At 44.3% G+C, this 15,646-nt stretch overlaps 2 protein-coding genes across 11 annotated transcripts in view; one reads left to right on the forward strand and one right to left on the reverse strand.

Annotated features, from left to right (window-relative positions):
* SPATA6L (spermatogenesis associated 6 like) overlaps window positions 1-5,069 on the forward strand; it is a 60,883-nt gene extending 55,814 nt beyond the window's left edge. For all 10 annotated transcript variants that reach the window (XM_007182212.2, XM_007182213.2, XM_007182216.2 and 7 more), the window contains one exon: window positions 3,186-5,069. The gene's annotated coding sequence lies outside the window, so the exon portion shown is untranslated. The remainder of the gene's footprint in view (window positions 1-3,185) is intronic.
* A 5,552-nt stretch (window positions 5,070-10,621) lies between these two features.
* SLC1A1 (solute carrier family 1 member 1) overlaps window positions 10,622-15,646 on the reverse strand; it is a 71,590-nt gene continuing 66,565 nt past the window's right edge. The window contains exons 11-12 of the mRNA XM_057547718.1: window positions 14,989-15,123; window positions 10,622-12,859 (exon numbers count right to left, since the gene is read on the reverse strand). Coding sequence (XP_057403701.1) covers window positions 12,613-12,859; window positions 14,989-15,123 — 382 coding nt within the window. The 3' untranslated portion in view covers window positions 10,622-12,612. The remainder of the gene's footprint in view (window positions 12,860-14,988; window positions 15,124-15,646) is intronic.

Below are 15,646 nucleotides of genomic sequence, written 5' to 3' on the forward strand. Positions count from 1 at the left end.
TACATTCCATTGTTCTCCAAAACTGGAGTGTGTGATAGGAGAACCCTGGGGAGAAGGAGCAGAGCCCTTTGGAACCTAAGCAGAGTCGGTGGACATTGCCCTTGAACACCCCCAGAGGGTCCTATGGTGTTGTATCATGTAGTCCCTTATTCTAGCAACATCAAGATAATTAACGAATCTTTTTTTTTTTTTTTTAAGGATTTTCTTATTTATTTATTTATTTATTTATTTATTTTTGGCTGTGTTGGGTCTTCGGTTCGTGCGAGGGCTTTCTCCAGTTGTGGCAAGCGGGGGCCACTCTTCATCGCGGTGCGGGGACCGCTCTTCATCGCGGTGCGCGGGCCTTTCTCTATCGCGGCCCCTCCCGCCGCGGGGCACAGGCTCCAGACGCGCAGGCTCAGCTAATCTTTTTAAACAATAAAGGAGTGTGGGATGATGTGCTAGGTTTTCACTGTCTTCAGGCTCCTGAAATTCTGGTTTGAGGGTCATTCGTGCTTTAGGGCACACATCGCCTTGCCCAGGGCTGGCCAGGACTTCCCGCCTTCAGCACAGAGGAATGTGGAGGACAGCTCAGTAATTTCCCATTTTGCAGGCTTCTACCTTAGAACGTTCTACTTGGTAGATTAAAGGATGGCTTCTGGGCCACATAATCTCCAGTTGCCAAAATAGTCATCTAGGCATTTATTAGGTGGTTATACGGAACACAGCCCACTTAATTACCACTTAGGGAATGTGGCCCACGTAATTACCAAATGCCAAATTGTGTTGAATTTCAACATGGCTAACATCAAGTTACATAAAGCCCTGAACCGGCAGATATGTGAACCCTGACGTGAGGGGATAGAGAAAAGGTAAGAAAAAAAAAATTTTGTCTTAATAAATAGGTTTCCTTTGTAACATGAGTTCCCACTCAGTGGTTTGGAATATGCTCATAGGCCTTCTCTGAAAGCTCTCCATACCATTCTCTTCCTGTCCCAATTTGGGTCATGGATTCCTGGTGAGGCAGGGGTCCTGGAGGGCTGTGTCAGTGAAAGTTTTCATGGTTGTAAAGAACCCAGGTGACTTTGACTCGTCTTAAGCAAACAGGGCATTTAGTAGAATGATGCTGTCTCAGTGAATCCAGGGAAGATCCAAACAAGCAAGGTCAAGCAGCTAAAACGGGACCGTCACGCCTATGGGCTGGGCAGACAGCAACAGAGAGGAGCATTCGGCAGAAGACCCAGTGAGTTTCCACTCCATGTCCCCTGCCCTGCTTTTCTCAAGGACTCTCCTGCTTACAGCACCAACGCTTGTCCTTCCCTTCTGCACTTCTGCTCTTTCACTGTTCATCATCTTTCCCTCTCCTGGTTTCCTGGTGATCTCAAGATTCAGGGGAAATGAAAAAGTAGATTCTTAGCACTTAGGGATTAAGTTAGGGATGCTTGGACCAGAAACAATAAGTCCAATTGTCTGACCAGGGAATGTGTGGAAGAGATGGGTCGAAGGGGTTGGAATACACCTGTTTCTCCTTACTCAGGATGGTTTGGGCCTTGATACTTTTGGTATAAAACAGATGATTCTTTGTATACTTTAAGATGGTGAATTTTAGGTTATAGGAATGTTACCATTAAACCAGTCCCATAAGCGTGCACATGCACACACGCACACACCCGTTATCCCTAGTTCTCCGGTGAGGTGTGATTGCCTCGGTGTCACCGTCCTTATCAAGAGCTGATTGCCCACGTCTGGTGTGTGCTCACTGAGATTCCACTTTCAAGGTCAGGCTTACAAGGCCTCCTCTGTGATACCTCCTGGTCCCTCAGGCAGACTCAGGCCCTCTGCCTTCTGCCCCTCCACATGCCTCCACTAAGGACTTCATTCCTTCAGCCTTGTACTGTAGTTGGTTTCCCTTATGAAACCTCTCCCAAGAAGAGGGCGGAGGACTGGAGGGAGGTCTCTGCAAAGGGATGGGAGATGGAGCAGATGGCACCAGCTCTGGCCCACCGACCCTCCCATCCCTGTGAGCAGCTCCCGTGATCCCAGCTGCCGCCGCCATGGCCGGCCTGCAGCGGGAGCTGGTCCACTTGTAATGCTCCCAGCTCGAGGGAGGGCAGAGAACCCAGGCCCAGACGTCCTCAGACACAGACGAGAACTGTAGCACAAAAACTTTTCTAAAATTAAAGAATAGCAAAAAGGAAATAAACCAAGAGAAGGAAAGAAAAAGGACAACAGTGAATTAAAATGCTGGTTTCTGATTCTGTCATAGCTCCTTAGGCCTCCAGCTCCAAAGGGAGGGGCTGCTATGGCTTCCAACCTTACCGTCTCTGCTGGGCAGGCAGGAGCCATTTTACTTCCTCCCACGGGGCCCTTTCGTCTCCCTTACAACCAAAGCAAAAAGCAAACCAGCCTACAGATGCCAAGCTCCAGTCTCGAGGCCCTCCCTCTCTGATTTGCTCACCAGCTTCGGAGGGATTTGTCATTTGATGGCTTGTGGTGATTGACACATGGATAATGACACACCTCCCTTCATCCCAGGGGCTCCTGGTCCTGTCAGAGTCTAACAAACAGACCACACAGGCAGTGGCCATACACCCAAATCACATGGCAAATTCCTGGGTCAGCATTAGAATCACCTGGGGGTGCTAAAAAATACTGATGCCCAGGCCCCACTCTGTACCAGCTTAATTGGAATCTCTGTGGGTGGTGCCTGGCATCGGTATTTCTATAAAGGTTCTTCAGGAGATTCTAATGCACATTTAGCACTGAGAATCTCTGCAGTAGGCTGCAAATGCCTTGAGAATGGGGGACTCAGAACACCCCCAAATCCTATACTGACCCCCTCCACTCTCAAAAGTAATTGTTCCATGGAATAGAATTGATTTGGGCATGTTTAACAGTTCGGCTCAATAACACCTAGCAGTTTCTGCACATTTACTATGTGCCAAGGACTGTACTAACTCCTCAGAGTAACACTAAGAGGTAGATACTCTGCTTGTCATCATCCTAATAGTATACAAAGAGGCCAGGTAACTTGCCCAAGGTCACACAAGTGTTTGTCTTGCTAACCTAACATTGCCTCTTTCCTACACGTAGAGCTACGTGCCAAGATTTGGATAGAGGGAAATCATCTTCTCCTTGGTTGTGTTTATTGATTGCCTTTTTCTCAGTACCACATGTAGTGTATGAAGTGTCTTCACATTTCACAGGGGAGACGGAATGAAAGCTGGAGGAGCATCATGAAGAGCTCACTCATCAAGCCAACTGAACAACAGTTTTTGTTCTGTGTATCAAATCACCAGTGTCTAACCCCCTTTAAATCAAACCTGTATCCACCCAGTCTTTTGTACCCAGGTAAGAGTCATTGATTAAAGTGTTTGCTGTTTGAGGCTCAAGTTTTCTTGTCAAGCTGGAAAATTTGTGTTTTAGTTTGTTTGTGTGTTTGTTTTGAGCTTGAAAACGAAAATAATAATTGGGTGGCAGGTCTTTTTCATTTGGAAAGCACTTCTTAAAATTCTGATGAAAATGTCAAGATGCCTTTTCAGGTGTTCCTCATTTTTGGCAGTGGATGTGTTCTTGGAAAGTTCTTTTCTTTCCCTCCTTCCTCATTTTTTCCTCCTTCCCGCTTGTCCTCACCCCTCCCCCACCTCTACCTATTTCCCTTCCCTTCCCTTCCTTTTCCTTCCCGTCCCTTCCTGTCCCTTCCCGTTCCTTCCCTTTCCTCTTACATTTTCCATGAGCTCGAGGAAGCTGCTATCTAGAGGAATAAACTGATACATCCTCTAGAAAAAGACTGTCACCCTGATTTTCCATTTTTGGTAAATCTGTTTTTTTGTGGTTGTTTGTTTGCTTTTTAGTGTTAGGCTTGATTTACATGATATCAACTGAAAACCTAGGAAGAGGGAGCATTACTTCTGGAGAATTCAGGTCTTGCTTTAAAGGTTTAATTTCTATGATACATTTATAAGAGTAGGCTAATTTCTTTTGATTGTAGTTTAAACCACTCCTTCTGTCACCTACCCCTCCTTTTTTCCAGCAATTCTTAAATAAATTTATATGAGGAACAAAACCTTCTTCAAATATTTCTCTGAAATAACTACACTAAGTTTGGCAGAAATGACTGCCAAAACAAGATTTAAAATTAGTAGAAGGGTGCCTTTATGAAATGCTTACCCAGTTTGAGGAACAAGAAGAGGATGGGGATGGATTGAAGTGGACATTTGTCTTCATGGGTCTACAGACCCAGAGAAGAGAGGGCTTGGAAACGGAAACCTTTGTCTTTCCTTCATGCTATAACCTGAGCATTTTCCTCTACCATGCCCTAAAACCCTTTCAGTTTTTACAAGATTCAGTGAGAATCAAATTTTCTTTTCTCATTATGACCACAGGAATTGGTTCATTAGGTAAATTAAGAAAACAAAATTAAAAATTAAAGGAGAAAATAAGTCCAAAAGCCAAAATAAAACAAAATTCATTTATCCCCTTCTCAGAATTTCAGCCTAATAAAGGTATATATCACAACAAGCATTCCACCTTTAAAAGACAGACGATATGCTTAAATTACACCTGCTTGTATGTTCTCAGTGTGTCTGAAACTATAGTTGTCAGTTTGTTACTTTGAGGTCTAAGTAGTCATCAATAATAAAAAATACTGTATTACATTAAAACTATGGTACAGTTCTCAGAAAAGGGCCACTTAGGAAGGATATAAGCAGCTGAAGGAAATCAGTTCTAATGAATTGGTATCCCGTGGCAGTTGTTGTTCAGATACACACTGTGACACTCATTGTCCTTTTTTTTCTTTCTTTATGGTTTGAGCATAACTCCTTAATTCAATTTAGGGATAAGATCTTAAATGCCCATTCTTTTTTAAAGTCTTTTTTTCTTTTTTCCTTCGCAAATCAATCTGCCTTTTGCTCACTTTCTGATCTGCTAACTCTATTGTTTAAGTTATTCCTATTTTATCTTTTTATTTCTCAAGGAGTTATTTCGGTTTTGAGGAGTTACATTGGGGCCAGGTTTGCAGCAGGATTTTGCTTTTGGAATATATAAAAATGTGAATAATTTTGTGACATATTGGGGTTCAGATTACTTTGGGAAGATCTGTGTCATTAAATGTAATAAAAATCCCCACCTGTCTTGCTTCAGTTTATTACTGTTTTCTTGACTTTCACAGCTGCAGATCTATCAAAGCCTGGACCGTATTTTACAAACGTGTTTCACAGGGTCTGGGTTTACAGAGGCTCCTGGGAAAATCTCCTTGGTGGAGCCTGGGCCCTCCAAGCAAAAGCCACCATACAGTAAGGCCATTTCCCTCCTGTCACCTGACTGACCCAAAGTTAGCTGAAGCCTATAGACCTTGAATTATAAATAAGATTTTAAAAATGAGAGTGTACATGATATGTTTAACATAAGAGAAGTTGGTCGGTTTTAAGTGCATAATTGGGGAGGGCTGATGGATTATGTATGCAAGTTCACCTAGCCCCTGGATGCCTAGCCCCTCTTACTAATAGTCATGGCTGTTCTTGATTAGTTCCATTAAAGGAGCCCTCTGACCTCTCTGAAGGCAGCCCGAGGAAAGGACGTGCTCTCTAGTCCACGTGTGACCAGTGAACCTGCTAGTACCGCCTGACGGGACTGCTGTCCTTCCCTGAATGGGAGGCACACCCCAGCACTCCTTGGGGACGTGCAGGTCTTGGAGAGAACTCCGTCCCCTCTTCCCATGGAGTGGGAACCCTGCTGACAGTGAGTGGAGCTGCAATCTTCCTGCTCCTTGGGTCTGCTCCCCCGGCCCCTCCACATGGGGCCTAGGGGAAGCAGTAGTTACTTTGATCATCAGAGGAAAGAGCCTGTGCTTGGTTTCACCTTCAAAACTAGGAAATTTGGCAAAAGCAGGGTCATGCCTAGGACAAGCGCTTTACCCTGGTGCAAATGGATGGCTGGCTTGTCAGAGCTTCTTCAGCAGTCTGAAATTTCCCCCTTGGGCTTCTGTATTTTTAGAGTGATCCTGCAGCACCCCCGTAAGTACATATTTTTATATTTATAAATGTATATTTATATACTTTTCTTTCTTTTGTCTTTATTTTAAAAGTACCCTGTAGCCCATAGTATAATATCAACCCTCCTCATCATTCACCATGAGAATCACCTGCCAGGGCTCATTTATTTGCTCTCTGTGGTGACCACAGCTTTGCCTCTCCAAGACCCTGTGGGCAGAAGGAATATAGCATATTCCGTGGCAGGGTTTGCTTTGTGTGTCATCTCAATTCCAGGAGCTCTGAGATGGCAGCACTGAGGGCCACCATGCCTGCCCAGAGATGGTGTGGGGAATTGGGGGCTGCTAGGTGGCTCAGGTACCAGGATTAGGATTTTCAAATGAAGAGGAAGAAGGGAGACCTCTGGCAAGGCGGAGTCCGCTCTAAGGTAGGAGAGCTGAAACATATGTGATGGGTCTTTGGTTTGTGACTGGTTGGAGCTGCTTTTGGCTCGGCCAGGGTATGTCACTGCATGTCTTGCTCAGCCTGGGTGGGGGTGTGGGGTGGTTTATTCTAGGTCCTTCCACAGAGGAGGCCAGGACAAGGGCAACGTCGAGGGACTTGGGAGAGCTACAGTCTTTTTTTTTTTTAATAAATTTATTTATTTATTTATTTATTTATTTATGGCTGTGTTGGGTCTTCGTTTCTGTGCGAGGGCTTTCTCCAGTTGTGGCGAACGGGGGCCACTTTTCATCGCGGTGCGCGGGCCTCTCACTGTCGCGGCCTCTCCCGTTGCGGAGCACAGGCTCCAGACACGCAAGCTCAGTAGTTGTGGCTCACGGGCCTAGTTGCTCCCTGGCATGTGGGATCCTCCCGGACCGGGGCACGAACCCGTGTCCCCTGCATTGGCAGGCGGATTCTCAACCACTGCGCCACCAGGGAGGCCCTACAGTCTTTTAAAGACCATACTAACTAACTCTGGGAGACCTGGAATCGCAGGAGAGAAACGGAGTAAAGGTGTTTTTCCTTCTTCCTGCCCCCTCTTTTTCTCTCTTTTATTCCTTTATTTACTGCCTCGGTTTGCCAGGTGCTGTATCAAGTGCTTTCCAAGGGCATTAGTAGGTGGTGTTAAGGTTGAGGGCCCTGGAGTGAGAGCACCTGGATTTGAATCCTGGTTTTACCATTTACTGGCTGAGTGACTTGGGCAAATAACGTAACCTTTTTTTGTGCGTCAGCGTCCATCTATGTGAGATGGAGTCAGTGGTACCGTCTATTTCATAATGTTGTTGCCATAAGTAAATGAGTTAACGCATTTAAAGCCCTTCAAATCAGTGCCTGGCACAAAACAAGCACTCAGTAAGTGTTAGCTGTTGTTATTCTCATCTCATTCAATTATTGAGGAAAGCATTCCCCTCCCCCCATCCCCCCCCTTTTTTTTGCTGAGGACACTGAGGCTCAGAAAAGCTGAGTGTCCGAGCCAGTTTCCAAACCCTGCTCTGTCCTGCCTCCAAACCTCATGACCTTTCTGCTACTTTCTGCCACCCCTTGGTTGTCACCTGATTGTCCCTGAGGCTGGTGCATGCTGGATAATTCAACCTCAAGGGTTTGAAAAAAATGAATTCAGAGTCCTTCAGTAAAGTGACAGGGCAACTAAGGTCTCTTGACAGGAGTTGGGACGAGGTTAACCACTTCCTGTTTAGGCCAACAAGAGATGCTTTCTGCTCTCATTTCCTGTCATTGGAATATTATGTTTGTAAATAGCATTTTTAGGAAACCACCCCCTCTTCTCCCACCCCAAAATCAATATCCCTGTTCCTTTTCCTCCAGGAACTGGCACTTATTTAGAATGATATCTTGAACTGAGGTAAATATCACACCTATTTTAGTGGGACGACTTCCAGGAAAGACTGTGTGTAATAGGTGTCATTGCTGGAAGTTCTGGATTCATGGTGAGAACTCCTTGTCGTGAAAGGTCGTTTGTCCTTGCATGAGAGGAGTTCAGCGTGGCGAATGATGACATCCTTTGTTCATTGAGTCATATGGTCTCAGCCCTGACAATTAACTGAACTGATTCTGTAGCCTTGAGTGCAATCACTGTTGTTTTGGGTTTTTTTTAACATCTTTATTGGAGTATAACTGCTTTACAATGGTGTGTTAGTTACTGCTTTATAACAAAGTGAATCAGTTATACATATACATATGTTCCCATCTCTCTTCCCTCTTGCATCTTCCTCCCTCCCACCCTCCCTATCCCACCCCTCTAGGTGGTCACAAAGCACCAAGCTGATCTCCCGGTACTATGTGGCTGCTTCACACTAGCTATCTATTTTACGTTTGGTAGTGTATATATGTCCATGCCACTCTCTCACTTTGTCCCAGCTTACCCTTCCCCCTCCCCATATCCTCAAGTCCATTCTCTAGTAGGTCTGTGTCTTTATTCCCATCTTGCCCCTAGGTTCCCATGACCAATTTTTTTTTTTTTTTTTTTTTTTTTAGATTCCGTATATATGTGTTAGCATATGGTATTTGTTTTTCTCTTTCTGACTTACTTCACTCTGTATGACAGACTCTAGGTCCATCCACCTCACTACAAATAAATTTCGTTTCTTTTTATGGCTGAGTAATATTCCATTGTATATATGTGCCACATCTTCTTTATCCATTCATCTGTTGATGGACACTTAGGTTGCTTCCATGTCCTGGCTATTGTAAATAGAGCTGCAATGAACATTTTGGTACATGACTCTTTTTGAATTATGGTTTTCTCAGGGTATACGCCCAGTAGTGGGATTGCTGGGTCGTATGATAGTTCTATTTTTAGGTTTTTTTTTTTTTTAAACATCTTTATTGAAGTATAATTGCTTTACAATAGTGTGTTAGCTTCTGCTTTATAACAAAGTGAATCAGTTATACATATACAATATGTTCCCATTTCTCTTCCCTCTTGCATCTCCCTCCCTCCCACCCTCCCCATCCCACCCCTCTAGGTGGTCACAAAGCACCGAGCTGATCTCCCTGTGCTATGCGGCTGCTTCCCACTAGTTATCTATTTTACATTTGGTAGTGTATATATGTCCATGACACTCTCTTACCCTGTCACATCTCACCCCACCCCCTCCCCATATCCTCAAGTCCATTCTCTAGTAGGTCTGTGTCTTTATTCCTGTCTTGCCACTAGGTTCTTCATGGCCTTTTTTTTTTTTTTCCCCTAGATTCCGTATATATGTGTTAGCATACTGTATTCTCTTTCTGACTTACTTCACTCTGTATGACAGACTCTAACTCCATCCACCTCATTACAAATACCTCCATTTCATTTCTTTTTATGGCTGAGTAATATTCCATTGTATATATGTGCCACATCTTCTTTATCCATTCATCTGTTGATGGACACTTAGGTTGCTTCCATGTCCTGGCTATTGTAAATAGAGCTGCAATGAACATTTTGGTACATGACTCTTTTTGAATTATGGTTTTCTCAGGGTATACGCCCAGTAGTGGGATTGCTGGGTCGTATGATAGTTCTATTTTTAGTTTTTTAAGGAACCTCCATACTGTTCTCCATAGTGGCTGTATCAATTTACATTCCCACCAACAGTGCAAGAGGGTTCCCTTTTCTCCACACCCTCTCCAGCATTTATTGTTTGTAGATTTTTTGATGATGGTTATTCTGACTGGTGTGAGAAAGAAAAACGGAGCTGGAGCAATCAGGCTCCCGGACTTCAGACTATACTACAAAGCTACAGTAATCAAGACAGTATGGTACTGGCACAAAAACAGAAATATAGATCAATGGAACAGAATAGAAAGCCCAGAGATAAACCCACGCACATATGGTCACCTTATCTTTGATAAAGGAGGCAAGCATATACAGTGGAGAAAAGACAGCCTCTTCAATAAGTGGTGCTGGGAAAACTGGACAGCTACATGTAAAATAATGAAATTAGAACACTCCCTAACACCATACACAAAAATAAACTCAATATGGATTAAAGACCTAAATGTAAGGCCAGACACTATAAAACTCTTAGAGGAAAACATAGGCGGAACACTCTATGACATAAATCACAGCAAGATCCTTTTTGACCCACCTCCCGGAGTAATGGAAATAAAAACAAAAATAAACAAAGGGGACCTAATGAAACTTAAAAGCTTTTGCACAGCAAAGGAAACCATAAACAAGACCAAAAGACAACCCTCAGAATGGGAGAAAATATTTGCAAATGAAGCAACTGACAAAGGATTAATCTCCAAAATTTACAAGCAGCTCAGGCAGCTCAATATCAAAAAAACAAACAACCCAATCCAAAAATGGGCAGAAGACCTAAATAGACATTTCTCCAAAGAAGATATACAGATTGCCCACAGACACATGAAAGAATGCTCAACATCATTAATCATTAGAGAAATGCAAATCAAAACTACAGTGAGATATCAGTTTGTTTTTAGTAATACTATGTGCTCAGTATTGTACTGTGTCCTGGGGGGTATGGGACGAGATATGCTAAGGAGTGTAAGATACAACCTGTGCCCTCCTGCAGTCTCTGGAATTACTAGGGCAATGAGATGTTTCACGTGTGACTATCATCAACTGAACAGGTCTCTCCCTTCCCACACCCATCAGAGTACGTGAGATAAAAGAACAGATTAGGGAAGGAAAAGGCAGGGAAGAAAGAATGATGGAAATGTTTATTGAGACTGAAATGGAACATTGTTCTCTTTTATGAGTTAACAGCACAGCGTGTTAAGAGGCTGGTTACAAACTCACTCCAAAATAAGGATGACCTGCAGTTCACAAATGGCTCTGCCAACTCCAGTGCCTCAAATCGGAGCAGCCTGCCAAGGGGGTAGAACCATTCAGCCCAAGATAAATTACTTATTCAACTGTATTTATATTTACTTCCTAAACAACAACACAATATTTGCATGTTAAAATTCACATTGAATCATGGGTCCATATTTTATGTGTACATGACCATTTGGTATCATCCTCTTGTAGATTTCAGGTGCAGGTGGTCAATATTGAGCATTTTGTTTTACTATTCCATGATCTTTGGCACAGTTTCTGGTTTCTTAAATATAAAATCACAGGCTTAAATTGGCTACGCAATACTGCAGAAACAGGACTATTTTGGATCTCGGTGTAAACACAAGTATATGTTAAGCATTATTTACAAGATGAGAGCCAAGCACAGACTTCAATACGCTGTCTTCACAATTGAGCAGAAGAATGACAGGCAATGGATTTTAATGAGCAGGGGCCAAGATTACTAGACTACTAGTTAGTTAGAACAAACTTCCCTGGAGGAGGAGACAAGTTTCATACAATGGAAGAATTTCCCTGAACCACTGATACCAATGTCTCATGTTGTGGGATTTACTCTGTAAGCATCTAGGGTAGGGACAGTGCTTTTCTGGCCAATGTGGCTTGTTCAGTCCATCAAACCCATATTAAAATACAACTTAGCTGGTAGCTTGCCATTGTTGTTTGGGCCTGGTGGGTAGGAAAGGGCAAAGTACTGTCGTTTTAAGTAGGTATAATTGACTTTGGAAGAATTATAGTTGGATAATATAATTATTATACTAAACACATCCAGTTGGATAAAAACACATCCAGTCTTATATGAGTGACAACTTTGTATATAGTCTTATATAGAGCTGATATGGATTCCCTCCCAGCAGTGGAATCTGGAAGTTGTAAATGAGTGGGCCGTGCCACCTCAGAGTATCACCAGAATAACATCTCTGCTTTGGGGCTGATACACAGACGTGAAACGATCAAACAACATGATTTCTCATTCTTGTGCTTATGAGAGAGGGGTTCTGATTAAGCCCCAAAGCAGATCTGGATTGAAATCGTAGTTATTCAAGTACAAGGAGAGCTCTGTATTTCACATTGACAGTTCAATTGTGATCTCTGTCTGGCAAACTATATGAAAATAATGAATATATACATATTTATATATATATATATCTATATATATATATCTAGCTCTATACTGAACACTGGGTTAATAGTTACCAGCGTCCCAATACAGTACATTGAAAAAAAGAACCCTTCTCTCTTCTCCCCAGACCTCACATACATCTTAAAACTATTACTGTAGAACCGTGCTGGTCTGTTTTCTTTCAGAGTAGTTTCTTTGAAATTGGCTGGAGATGAGTTCAAAACGGACAATTTGGCACATTAACTTGCGGAGGGGGTGGTGTTTAGATGCATTATAATCTATAAAAATGTGAGAGGTCAAAGAAATCCATGGCAATAGAAAGCCTGAGTAATGACAATATTTTTTTAAAAAACCCAAAACACTGATCTGTGCATGAGAAAGCAGTTTCTCTTTCACATCTATTGATATTACCTAATTAAAACAGTTACTACTTTAAATACTTCCTCTGTCTCCCATAGAATTTAAAAATTCCAGATAATACAGCTTTCCTTTCAATCAATTTTCTCTCATCTTACCCCACCCCCAAATCCCAGAACCCAGAGAGCAAAAGCTGTGAATCCAAATATAGAAAATAATCCAGAGGTCTGTATATCAAATCAAATGTACAGTTGGCCGTTAGTGTTTTTCTTTTCCTTACTTAATGTTTGAATTTGCTAAGAGATGACTCTCCTGGAGAGGTCCTTCACCACTCCCAGTTTTCCAAAGCCAGGGCCCTAGAACTGTGAGGTCTGGGTGAATGAGATGGTGTCGGACTTGTCGACAGCAAAGCCTCCGTTGACATAGGACTTCTTGGCATCCAAGTCTTCATTGTCGAGTGTCGTGGATTCCAAGGCAAAGGGGTTCACGATGTTGACCTCAGATGAAACATCCATCTGCTCCAGCTCTTTCTTAGAGAGCTTCTCCACGATGCCGGTCCCGAATGCATCGCCGAGGACATTCACCATGGTCCTGAACCGATCCCTGGGGAGGACAGAGGGAGAGTCAGACAGAAGGCCCAGATTTCATTTTCCTTCAAGTTGGAGACGGGAAAGGACCCAAGGAATTCAGTTACAAATTAAGCAAAGCACAAAGTACTGTCCCCAGGGCTGGCTGACCAGAGGCTCTCCTCTTCAAAGGCCTGGGCCAGAGGTGGTTTGTAAAGGCACAGAATGAGCATACAGGCTGCCCTGGGTCCCCGTCAGTCACAGTGAATCTCCTGAATTCAGCACTGAGCTCCCGAAATTCCCTCTTCTCCCAAAGAAATGTGAACACCATCTTCACAGATATTTTGGGGGAGCTGAGGGAGGGTCAGGATTCATTAGTCTTTCACCCAACCTCTTTCTTATGGGCGTTCCTGAGCCTTCTTTTGGCTAAGATGAGAGAACTTGGATGTTTTAGGGGTGGTGTGTGTGTCCCCGGTGTGCTCCTTTCCTTCCCACACAAGGACACTCCATGAGCAAGCCAACAGGGACACCACTGAGCACAGGGTCAGAAACCCCAGCCAGCCTGGGAATAGCTTACTCCTTGTGGCACTCTCAGCCAGTGTTAACCCCCAGACAGCCCAGAGGAGAGGCTGGTGGCAGGAAACCGAGTAGGTGGAGGAGGCATCCTGGATGCTGGAGCACTGTTGCTAGGAAATGTGTACATGAATACCGTGAAAGCTACACCTGCAGGACAGAAAAGGCTTACGCACGTGCTTACACATGTCCATTCTGGGTGCCCTCCTGCTATTTAGAACATGGATTGAACTAGACCCTGGTGTGGACCAGCTAGTGTCTTCTTGTCCGTGGATCAGGTCAGGCCTTTGACTTCTCTGGATGTCTTGGAAGTGAAGGTCACTGGTGTTTCAGGAAGAAACAGGGAAAGGAGAGAAGTGCAAATCCACCATCACCACTAGAAAGAAAAATTGAAGCACTTGCCTCAATGGTAGGGTATCTTGGCAAGAAAGGTGCCACCTCAGTTGGGCCTTGAAGAACCAGCTGGCTGCTGAGGGGGCCCCATAGCAGCTTCCCAAGTGCAGAAGCTTCTGCCTTCTGGGATGTGACAGTATCTTCAAAGCCACATGGAATGTTTCTGCTTTCCTTTCTACTATTTCAGCTGCTACTTGCAAACTACATAGCACTGTACTTCCCAGTAAAGTTGGCTGGTTCTAAGTGAAGGCTCAATATGGAGCAAACTCTCCCCTGATGGCCAGGGGACAGAGCCACACCCAGATGCTGGAAGACCACTGCACAGAGTGGGTATCAGGGTTAAAGCCGGGAACCAGGCTCATTCTGACTTTAACCCTGGGGGTCACAAAAGGCATGTTCTTACCCAGATGTTCTGCTGTGTTCCTTAGGTAGCTGTGTGCATGTGTGTGTCTGTTGTTTTGTGAGAGAAAGAGAGAATGAATTGTTGGTTCAGGCCTGAATGGTCCAACTCATTCTAATCATAACAATTAAACTTGCTGTTAATTGAGCGCATACTGCCGGCCAGACACTGTTCTAGACACTCCTCTCATTTTAGCTCACTCAGTCCTTATACCAACCCCATGAACTAGACAAAATCTTTCCCATCTCAGAGATAATGCAGCTGGCCCCCAGAGAGGTTAAGGAACTTGCTCAAGGTCAAAGAGCCAGTAAGACAGTGAACCAGGATTCAAATCCAAATTAGTCTTATCCCAAAGCCTTTGCTTGTGCTACTGCCCTGATGGTGCTGACGATCTTGGGAAGGTGGGCTGACGTTGAACCAGGTGGTTCTGAACCTATGATGCTGACTCAGGGCTGGGATAGGCTAGGGTGGCCTATTGGGTTTGGAATGTCTGGGGCCTTGCCCAGCTTCGTCACCTTATTATTTTATGTTTATCTCATCCCACACCCAGCTCCTAACCTTGAGCATTACCAGGTATAATGAGTTAATGGAGATCACTAGCTTTATAAAATCACTGCTTGAAGTTATGAGGAGTTAATTTTTAAGCATGTTATCAGATGGCCTGGTCAGAGGGAAATTAAAGCAGCAACAGATGGCTCATTAGGCAATCTGAGGAGAGAATGATGACAGACTGCAGATTATGCATGGCTGGGAAGCCTGCCTTCCCATCCGGCAGAGGTAATGCGTTTATTCCAACTCACAGGAGCCAGTCGACAGCGATGATGAGGGTGACATCCTCAGTGGGCAGGCCCACGGCACTCAGCACGATCACCATGGTCACCAGGCCGGCCTGGGGCACACCGGCAGCTCCGATGCTGGCGGCTGTGGCCGTGACACTGTAGACAAAACACACCAACACAAAAGGAGTCAGACACCCATTTCTCCCTTCAAGGGCTCTGGTCCAAAACGGTTAGTCCTGTTGGCTGTTACTGCTGTGTCCCTAGACTGGCCAGTCAGAATCTGTTCTCTGCTGAGCACAAGCTCTGCCTCATTAGAGAGCTGTGGAAGACTGAGGAGAGCATGATCTTTTTCCAGGGGGGAGATATGGCAAGTCATTCTAACGTGAGGAAGTGGAGAGGAACTGCGTGAGTGGCACACAGAAATGAGCTAGAGAGACACTTAAGAGGAAGGCAAGAGTTTACCAACTGAGGTGCTAATGGAGGGCTTTATCCACCCATCCATGTATCCGTCCATCCTAAACAAGTGCCAAGTACCTCTCCACCTGCTTTCTTCCTCCCTTCCTCCAACTACTCACCCAGGCAATCATTTATTGAGCATCTAATGTGTGCCAGGAATTTACACTGCCTTGAAGGATGGTGAAGGAGTGGGGATGGGGGTGGATGGGCAAGGGTATTCCAG

This window comes from Balaenoptera acutorostrata, chromosome 6 (genome assembly GCF_949987535.1).
Source record: "Balaenoptera acutorostrata chromosome 6, mBalAcu1.1, whole genome shotgun sequence".
Lineage (NCBI taxonomy): Eukaryota > Metazoa > Chordata > Mammalia > Artiodactyla > Balaenopteridae > Balaenoptera > Balaenoptera acutorostrata.